The 10,257-nt window shown below is 56.3% G+C and overlaps 1 protein-coding gene across 1 annotated transcript; it reads left to right on the forward strand.

The window, feature by feature from the left end:
• The first annotated feature begins 1,310 nt into the window (after positions 1 to 1,310).
• On the forward strand, positions 1,311 to 6,386 carry EN2 (engrailed homeobox 2). The gene is made up of 2 exons (XM_068673434.1): positions 1,311 to 2,527; positions 4,146 to 6,386. Exons 1-2 carry the CDS (start codon positions 1,975 to 1,977, stop codon positions 4,460 to 4,462), a joined length of 870 nt encoding a protein of 289 aa, XP_068529535.1. The 5' UTR covers positions 1,311 to 1,974; the 3' UTR covers positions 4,463 to 6,386.
• The last annotated feature ends 3,871 nt before the right edge of the window (positions 6,387 to 10,257 follow it).

The following is a 10,257-nucleotide window of genomic DNA, read 5'->3' on the forward strand; positions in this document are numbered from 1 at the left end:
CACCCCCAGAGGAGGGGGGGGGGGATAACGGGACGGAGCCCGGGGGGGTCCCGAGGTGCTGAGCCGTCAGCACCCTGCTGGCTCAGCCCCCCCCCGGCCCCAGGGCATCCATCCGGCCGCACTTCGCTCCCTAATTTTGTTCCGAGGGGAATTCTTCCGAAAGACAAAAGGCAAAGTGGCAGGCTGTCCAGCCCGGAGAAGCCGGTTATTTTGGAAAGGGGGGGAGTGGTGGTGGTGGTGAGGGATGGACGGGAAGGGGGGGCCGGGGGGGGGGGACACACGGCGCCGCGCCGCCGTGGGATATTGTTTGTGGAGCAGGAATACGTGATCAAAGGCTCCCGTCCGGCTCCGGGAAGAGCGAGGCCATTCCCGACGCCGCCGAGCTTTATTCCGCCGCTGATAACCCTGCGGGGGGGGCGATACGAGCCCAAATCTCCCCCCCCAAACACCCCGTGCTCACCCCCCAAAATCCTCGCAGCGCTCCAGCACCGGGCAGGTAGCGGCTGCGCTCCCCCAAGGGACCCCCCCCGGCCGCGTCCCCTCCGCCTCCATCCGCCCCCCCCCCCCCCGACCCCCGCTCCCCCCCACCCCCCCCGACCCCCTTTGTATCAGCGGCGCTCTCTGAATATTATTTATGCATTTCTGCAAGGAATTATGGGATGCCCCCCGGACCCCCCCCCCCACACAGACACACACACACATCCGCGATAAACAGCGTGCAAAATTAAAAATAACGCGCAGCGCAAGGAAGGAGGAGGAAAGGAGGGGGGGGGGGGGGCAGACAAAAGGGGAGGGGGGGGTCTGCGGTGAGACCCCCGCTTGGAGGGGAAGGGGAAGGGGAAGGGAGGCGGGGGGGGGGGTCTTCCATCCCCATAGCATCCTTCGGCGAGGAGGGGCGGCCGAGGGGAGGGGAAGGGGAAAGGGAAGGGGGGGGGGGAGCTGTCACTTACCGGGGCGCCCAGCACCACGTGTGCCGTCGGTCGCTTTGCCATTGGGCCGAGGCACGTGTCGAGGAGCCCGGGACGGCGACGTCACCGTCGGAGCCCCGTTAAAACCGGAGGACAACAAGCCGGGGCTCGCGAGTGGCCGGGCGCGGCGGTGGCGGCGGCGGCGGCCGCCGGGGCGGGCAGCGCGGCGCAGGGCGGGCGGGCGGGTGGGACGTGCGCCCCCCCCCCTCCCTCCCTCCCTTCCCTTCCCTCCCACCCTTCCCTTCCCTCCCTCCCTCCCCTCTCCCTCCCTTCCGACCCCCCTCCCTCCCCTCCAGCACCCCCCCGCCACCACCACCACCACCACGACCCCCCCCGCCCCCCCAAAGCTCCCCGCACCCGCCGAGGCCCCCGCATGTGCGGCCGCGGGGCTGCGCGGGGCTGCGCGGGGCGCCCCTCTCCGCCCTGCCCTCGGCGGGCCTCCGGTGGCTTCTGAGGTCCGGCCTCCCTTACCCCTCTTTTCCATTTATTTTTTTTATTATTTTTATTTTTTTTTATTATTTTTCACATTTTTTTTTAACCCCCCCCCCCGGCGGATGAGGGAGGCGGCGAACGGGACCGAGCGGCTGAACGGCGGCGGCGGCGGGACGCGGCGAGAGGCAGCGGGAGGAACCCGGAGCCCTCCTTTTATTTTATATATAAATATTTTTAATTATTATTATTATTTTTTTTTTTTTTTGCCCAACTTGGAACTCGTCGAGCCTCGGCTGCTGGGTTTTCGGCTCCCGATAATTTAAAAAAAAAAAAAAAAAACATTGATTTTGATTTTTTTTTTTTTTTTTGCCTCCAAACTCTGGATTTTGAACGCCCAGGAGAAGCGCAAGCCGATAAAGCCACCTGTGCGTGCGTGTATATAAAATATCCGTAAACCTATTAAAATATATCTCTATCTAAAAAAAAAAAAAAAAAAATATTAAAAGAGCAAGCGGAGGAGACACCAGGAAAAGAGCTCGGCGGCGGGGCGGGCGGCGGGGCCCGGCCTCGCAGCATGGAGGAGGGAGCCCGGAGTCCCCGCGAGGAGGCCGGGGAGCCTCAGGAGTCCGGCGGCGGCGACGCGGAGCCCGGCGGAGGGCGGCGAGCTCTCCTGCTGCCCCCCGGCGACCCCCCGCCCCCGGCCCCGCACCCTCACCCGCACCCTCACCGCATCACCAACTTCTTCATCGACAACATCCTGCGGCCCGAGTTCGGCCGGAGGAAAGAGGCCGGCGGCCTCGGAGGAGATAACCGGAGGCCCGGAGCGGAGAACCGCAGGAGCCCCGCGGCGGCGCCGACCCCCGGAGCTCCCCTACCCGGCTCCGGGGGGGGTTCGCCGGGTCGAGGAGAAGGTGCCCCCCCCGGGCTGGCCTTGCACGGAGCCTCTAAGAAAGGGGGAGACCCAGCGGCGCTGGAGGCTGCCCTAAAAGCTCGGGGTTTGAGCGGAGGAGACCTGTCGGTGAGCTCGGACTCGGATAGCTCCCAGGCCAGCTCCAACGCCGGGAACCAGCCCATGCTTTGGCCCGCCTGGGTTTACTGTACGCGGTACTCGGACCGGCCGTCTTCAGGTAAGAGCTGCCCCCTCTCCACGCCGACCCCTCCCCGGGCTCCCCCGGCCGCCCCCCGAGCTCCCCAGGGTAGGGAGAGAGGCAGGAAAATCCCCCCCCAAAAATCCCTTCCCCGTCCTTCCCTCTCCGCTCTTTCCCCACACTCATCGCCGTCCTTTGTAGGGGCGAGGGTCCCAAAAAGAGGGGGGAGAAAAAAGAGGGTACCGGAGGAGGGGGGAGCACCCTCCATCGCCCCCCAGCCCTCACCCGGGGCCGCCCGGCCGCGGGGATGTGCCGGAGCGGGGCACTGCCCCCCCCTCCCAGCTGCCAGATTTATCAGAAAAGGGAGAAAAAAATCAGCTTTGGGCTCCGCAGACATCCTCCGAGCTCCCCATGCCCTGTGTTTTTTGGGAGGGATGGGGGGCTGCCCCCCACTCCCTGCCCCCCGGCAGGCCTCGCCTGCTTTGATTTATTTTTTTTTCCACTCCCCCCCCCCTAAAAAGACGATCCGTTTATTCCCCCGAAAGAGGCCTCGGAGCTGCCGCCGTCTCGTTTCTTTCTTTAAATTTCCCCGCATGTGCTGCAGGGCAGCTCCGGAGGGGCTGCGGGGGGGGGGGGGGGGGGGAACAGAAATCGCCGAGAGCCGGAGAAGTTCCCCGGCAGGCTCCGGTTAAGCAAGGGCTGGGGGAGAACCGCCCGAAAACAGGGATAAAAACCTTAAAAAAAATAATACTGGGGGGGTGAAATGTCCTTGTGGGGAGAGGGGCTGTCCGGGTGGAAAAAAACCTCGCTAAAAACCAAGGGGGAAGCATGGGAAACACCAGGCAGGAGATGTGCTCCCAGGGAAAAAAAAAAAAAAAAAAAAAAAAAAAGGAAAAGGAAAAAAAAAAAGGGGGTTTCTCCTACAAAAAAGCGTCCAGCTAGGATTTTCGCCCGGAGAGGCGGCCAGCAGAAGGAGGGTTTGTAGGGCGAGTGGCAAAGGAGTTCGTAGGGTGTCGAAACCCCAAACTCTTTGGCTCCGAGGTAATAATTGGAATTTTACCCCATTGTTCTCCGGTGCTCTCCTTTGTTAATATTTAATTAACATACATCCTCACAATGGCTCGGCCCGGATAGAAAAGGCTTCCTTGTGCTGCCGGGAATAAATATTCCCCGCAATAAGCCCGGCCAGCCGGGCCGGGCCGTGCCGTGCCATATGGGGGCTGCAGCAAAGCGGCGGCAGCGCGAACACGCGGCCGCTTTCCAGCTTAGTTTCTTTATTATTTGGGGGGTTCCCTGGCTAAAACGGTAATAATAGGGATTAAAAAATAAATCCTGGAAGGGGAGGTTGGATGGAGGAAGGGGAGGTTGGTTTTTGAAGGGGAAGCGGGGAGCCCCCGGGAGGGGGACGCGGCTCAGCTGCGCCTTTTGGGGTTGGGGTGGATGGGTTGGGGGATCCGGGGGGGGTCCCGAAAGGGGATGATGGGGTGTGGGGTCCCAAAACGGGAGCGTGGAGAGAGTGTGGGGGTCCCAAAAGAGGATGATGGGATGTGGGGTCCATGAGGGGTTCATGGGGGGGGTCCCAAAAGGGGCTGCTGGGGGGACAGGGGGTGCCGGCGGGGCGGCGCGGTGTCGGTGCTCTCCTCTCTCCCGGCCGTAGGTCCCCGGTCCCGCAAACCAAAGAAGAAAAACCCCAACAAGGAGGACAAGAGGCCGCGCACCGCCTTCACCGCCGAGCAGCTGCAGAGACTCAAGGCCGAGTTCCAGACCAACCGCTACCTGACCGAGCAGCGGCGGCAGAGCCTGGCCCAGGAGCTCGGCCTCAACGAGTCCCAGATCAAAATCTGGTTCCAGAACAAACGGGCCAAGATCAAGAAGGCGACGGGCAGCAAAAACTCCCTGGCGGTGCACCTCATGGCCCAGGGGCTCTACAACCACTCCACCACGGCGAAAGACGGCAAGTCGGACAGTGAATAGCCTGGGGAGGGGAGGGGGGGGGAGGTCGGGGAGGTTGAGGAGGGGGGGGGGGGTTTGCAGGCAAAGTTTATACGATGCAATAATTTAATTAAAAAAAAAAAAAGAAAAGAAAAAAAAAAAAGGGCCAGTGTATAAAGATTATACCAGCATTAATAGTGAAAATATTGTGTATTAGCTATAATTCTGCAATATTCTATGTATATATAATTTACAGGTAAGGTGGTGTAAAAATCCAAGATATCTGATTATAAAATATTTTTTTTTCTTATTTTCTTTTTTTTTTTTTTTTCCTTTTGGTTTGGTTTTGCTTTCGGGGGTTTGGGTTTTTGGTTTCGATATTCTTCTTATTTTATTATTATTTTTTTTTCGGTCGTATGAAGATTTTAGATGCTATCTTTATGATTTTTATTTTTATTTTTGAATGCTTAAGTTGCATTTTTTATAGACTTAAGCGCTGTTTTAATGGACATTGGACGCTGTTTTTTGAAATTCAAAAAAAAAAATAATTAAAAACAACTTTTGCTGAAGTCCAAAGATTTTTATTGCTGCATTTCACACGACTGTGAACCGAATAAATAGTTCTCCTATTTGTTCTATGAGTTTTACCTTTTTTTTTTTTCTCCCCTGCCCCTCCCCTTTTCCTTTTCTTTTTTCTGTTTCTTTTTCTTTTTCTTTTCCTTTTTTTTTTTTTTTTAATTTTCTTTTTTAGCGCTGTGTGCGTCTGGGGCTGGCTTTGGGGACAGACGTGGAGAATTTAATTTAAAAAGAATATATATATATATATATATATGTAACGATAGGGAAAGAAATCTCAAAGCACCGTGTCGAAAGATGCCCAGGGTCCCTTCCCGACCTCCCCCCCACACACACACCCAGTGAGAGGCCAGGGCCGTGCGTGGCTGCAGGGGAGGGGGTCATCTTCCTCCCCCCCCCCTTTTCCCTTTCCCAAAACTGGTTGGGAAAACTTTGGGAAAGGGCCTGGAAAACTTTGGGGTCACCCCTCCCCGGGGCCGGGAGGGGTTGGCAGCGCCCGGGTCCCGGCAGCACCTTCCCCAAGGGTTTGGGTGCAAAATGATAATAATAATAATTTTTAAAAAGAGAGGGGGAAAAAAATTGAAAAAAAAAAAAAAAAGAAAAAGAAAAAAGGATAATTTTTGGTTCTTCCCCCATCCCCGGCCCAGGAGCACGGCGCGACCCGCGGGGTCGCAGCGAGGGGCGGGCGGCCCCTGCCACCCCCACATGGGCTCGGTGGCACCGGGGGGGCTTCTCCCCACGCCCCCCCCCCTTGCCACGGGCACCTGGTGGCTCGGCCCCTCGGCCCTGGAGAGGCAGCGTTTTGGGGTTTCGAGGCGCTGGGGTCGTTGGTGTGGCCGTTTGGCCCCGACCCCTTTTATCCCCCCCACCCCAAATCCCACGGGGGGGGCCGCGTCCCGCGTGGGGTCTCGGTGTGCGGGGGGGGGGGGCTGCTCGGGACGGGCTCTCCTGCGATGCTGGGGTGGGGGGACTTCTCGCTTTGCCTTAAAACCTCTTTATTTTGCAGCTATGATAGACACACGTTGTACATAGTAGTGTAAACTTAAAGAAAAAAAAAATAAAAAAGGGAAAAAAATCACACTATAAAACGAAAGCTGTAATTTTAAATTCTGTGAATAATCATCAGCTGCTTAGGAGACAGGATTAAATGACATTGCCTTTTAGCAAGAAAGCAAAGATTTTTTTTTTTTCTTCCCAGTTTATAAAACATGTGCATTTTACAATTGCAGTATCAAATATTTATAATCTTATGAAATATGAATGTTTCTATTTACAACTGTGCTCTCGAAAAATTGTGAAAACATTCTCACTGCATTTTTGTGTGTTTAAATTCTCGAGGATTACGTTAAATAAAAAAAAAAAAAAAGAGAGAAAAAAAATAAAACAACAACATTTTCTTATGAAATCCGAACCGTGGCCCTCGGACGTCGCGACGGAGCAGCGCTGCTGGGGGAAGCTGCCCCTAGGTGCTGGGGGAGCCCCAAAACCCCCAAATTGCCCTCCTGGTCCCTGAGAGATCGCACCAGAGCCGGAGTGGGAAGCTGAGAGCGTGGAGCCGGGAGTAAATCGGTGGCTGAGGGAGGAGATTTTTTGCAGCCAGGCATTTCGGCAGCGTTTTGAAGGACGAAGAAAGTTTTTGGAGGATTTGTTTCGGGATGAAGAGCAGGGGGCAAGCGGCGGCTGCGCAGCGAGCATCGTCGGGTAAAAAAAAATAAAATTAAAATAAAATAAAATAAAATAAGGAGAAAAAAAAAAGGATGTGGAAACGGAAAGAAAAAAAAAAAAAAAGTTGAATCTCACGCAGAGTCAACAGGTTTCACCTTTTCCGGACTTTCCGTGCCCGGCTCCGCGGTGCGCTGAGGCCGGGCTGTGGCACCGAGGGGGTGCTGCTGAAAATCCCCCCTCGGGAGCACGGCCCGGGGGTCCCCGGGGCACTTCCAGTAGGAGGAACGAAATTTTGGGCCGGGCTGGACCTCCGGTCACCTGCCCTGCTGCCCCAAAGGCAGCCCAGCCCCTTTTCCATGGGGCAGGGAGCGAGGGGCAGAGCCTCTGCTGGGTGCCGCAGGGGCACCCCTGGATAAAATCAAGCTTATTAGTGTTTTATCTTCATAATAATTATTATTATTATTTGTTCAGCTGCTTTGGAGCACGCCCTGCAAGGGGCAAAAAGTCCCCACGGCCGTGCACGTCGCCCTGCTTCCCACCTGCTGAAAGGCGCTGGGCAGTGGGGTTGCTGGCAAATCCTTTATTTTTTTGTGTGTATTTCGGGTCTGGGCCCCTCGGAGGAGACTTGTGTCACCTCGGCCAGGCAGGCAGGTGATCTGCCATCCTGAGGGAGGCAATCGGTGGCTGCTGGCACTACACAGCAGAGTAAACGTGGATGGAAAATAGCTCGGGGTGTCCGGTGGGACAAAGCGGTGGCGCCGTGGGTGTCCGGCGGGGAGGTGGCACCGAGGTTTATTTTGGCTTTTTTTAAAGAAGTTATTAAAGCCTGCACCGGGGGGAAATTCTGGCACCTCAGGGTGCAGTGGGGCAAAGTTTCCACCTGTCCTCCCGCAGCCCGCAATCACGGCGAGAAGAGAAAACAGCTGCGTGGGAAAACTTACCCGGTTTGGGGGGTTAAAAAAAAAAAAAAAAAAAAAAAGTATGGAAACTTATCTAAGCTGCTTCTTTCTCCGGTGACGACAGCCAGCGGGTCTGCGAGGAGCTGCCCCAGCAGGAGCAGGGACAGGAGGCACCTCGCCGCTGCCTGGATTTTATCCAGCCCCTGACGCCAAATGCTTGCAGTGGCTGTGATGCCTTCAGCTCGGGGCAGCAAAGGGCCAGCCTCGGCTGCACTCCTCACCTGCCCTCGGTATTTTTCGGGCAGGCTTTCAGGGGAAAAAAAAAAAAGCTAGAGTTAGAGGCACTGGCTGCTTCTCTCGTCGTTTTTTTGGGGCTGCTGCACAAAAATGCCGCTTTCCCTGCACCCCTCACCCCACTCCAGGCAGCGCTCCCACGGCCGGGCAGCGGCTCCCTGCTGGCTCGGGGAAGGACAGCACAACTAAATTAGCCCTCGTTAATTTAAAAATTTAAAATTAATTTAACAGAAATAGCTGCCGCCCCGGTGCCTTCTGCAATTTTAACAGGGCGACGCCACATCGCCAGAGCAGCCCGAGGAGAGGGAAAAGACCTAAAGCGCGACCCCAAACCGCACAAACCCCCAAGTCTCCTCCAAAAATCCGTCTGCCCGACAGCAGGGGACGGGGACAGGGACAGGGGCAGGGACAGGGACAGGCCCTGCAGACACCCACCACCTGGCACATTTTTTTCCTGGCACTCATCTCTCTGCTAACCGGGCAGGCTCCTTCCCCTCCAGCCAAAGTCCCCTGAATAATAACAATAACAACAAAAAAAGTCAACAGCCCAGGGAAATATTACAGGACCGAGAAAAATCCTTGCGCGGTGCCCACCAGCCCCTCGGTGTAATTATTTAAGCGTGTTGTGTTGTTTTTTTTTTCACCCCCCTAACTATGTTCAATAAGCATCGGAGCACTAAGGCTTAGTGAAGATGTTACTCCTCTCCGCTGTACCTTAACGCAGGATATAGCACAGGCGATGTACAGACCCATGCCCAGGCACTATATATGCAAATGCCCGCGCCATTTATTGTGAAACGCATATCAGAGGAAGAGGGGGAAACTATTTAGCCAGCTCGGGTTCGTGGAAAAAAAAGTAATTCTGTATCCCGCTGATTTAATATCCGACCTCCACATTCAATCCCCGCCCATGCAGCTATCAAAAGTACCCCTGGGATGGCTGGATATCATCTCCAAACTAACATCTGTGATTATGAAACGCTCAGAAGGGGAAGGTTAATAACAATTTGTTTCAAAGGGGCACGAGTCAATTTTACAAACAAATTTGCGCTGCTCTAACAAACAAACAAACAAACCAAGTCAAAACCAGCAGCCCCGGGTGGGGGCAAGCCCTGGGCGCTGGCACCGTGGGTTTGTGTCCTTCTCCCGCTGGGATGGAGCTGGAGAAGCCCGGGACGAGCCCGGGAGAGGCAAACGGGGATTGGAAACCTCTCCTTGTGCCCGCGGAGAGCTTTGGGGATGCGCCCCGGCACCGGCGTCTCCAGCAGAAACAGCGGCAGACACGTTTGGGGAGCTCCAGCAGGCAGTCCCGGGTTTTGATTTATTTTTTAATTTTATTTATTTTTTATTATTTTCAGGAAGTCAGGACGGTGCAGGAAGCAGAGAGGGGCGGATTGGGGCTTTGCAGCGCTGGGAGGGGGGGGATGCGCACAGGGCACGCTGAGCGCAGCCCCGCAGCAGAAGCCCACGCCAGATCTGCTCCATGGCACGCTGGGGACCCCCGGCCAGCTCAGGCGGGGATGAGATGCCGAGCACGGCCCCAGCACGGCCCCAGCCTCGGGAATAAACGGCCTGAATTATCCCGGGCAGGAGGAAACCCGCTCCGCACAACAGCTGGAGCCACCCCGGCCCGGGCACTTCACCCCCAGCACCTCCTCTCGCTGTGCCACCTCCTCGGCCTGGAAAGAAATTTAAATTTGGCGTTTGACACATTTTTAAAGCCTTAAAAAATAATAAAATAATAATAAATAAATTAGGCACACACGCGAGGGGATGTGCCGCTCCTGGCGCTGCGTGGGAACCAGGGGGCGCGGGGGGAATGGGGGGGGGGTGGTCCCGCGTGTCCCCGGGACGGGACCCGGTGCCTGGTGCCATTCCCCTGGGACCAGCCCCGTGTCCTCGCCAGCCCCCGGTCTGTACCTCCCTGGGTGCGCCCGCCCTGTATTTCTTAAAATAAAATAAAGATAAAATTTTAAAAGCCTAGGTGCTGCTCCTAAAGGAGCTGGTGTTTTCCAAGCCTCCCCTTCCAGCTGCCCATGGCCGGGCAATGCCTCTTCTCGCCCGAGCCCCGGGGCCAAATTTCTTCCGAGTTTGTGTGGAGCTGCAGGTCTTGGCCCCCTGCCCCCTCTTGGGCTGCCCCCCGTGTGTCCCCGCAGCTGGGGACAGCATCCCCCAGCTGGGGCAGCATCCCCCAGCCCGGACAGCATCCCCCAGCATTTACAATTCGTGCGTAAATACGCGTGGGTAAACGCACCGCAGGCATTTCGTTAGCGGCGGGTGGGTGCTGATGGGTGCGGGGCACCCAACCCTGCCCGAGGGGTGCGGAGCAGAGGAAGGTGCCCTGCACCCTGCCGGACCTTCGGCCTCCGAGGAGCAGCGGAGCTGGGAGCACACAACTTGTGA

The sequence above is a fragment of the Anas acuta genome, chromosome 2, assembly GCF_963932015.1.
Source record: "Anas acuta chromosome 2, bAnaAcu1.1, whole genome shotgun sequence".
NCBI classification, from domain to species: domain Eukaryota; kingdom Metazoa; phylum Chordata; class Aves; order Anseriformes; family Anatidae; genus Anas; species Anas acuta.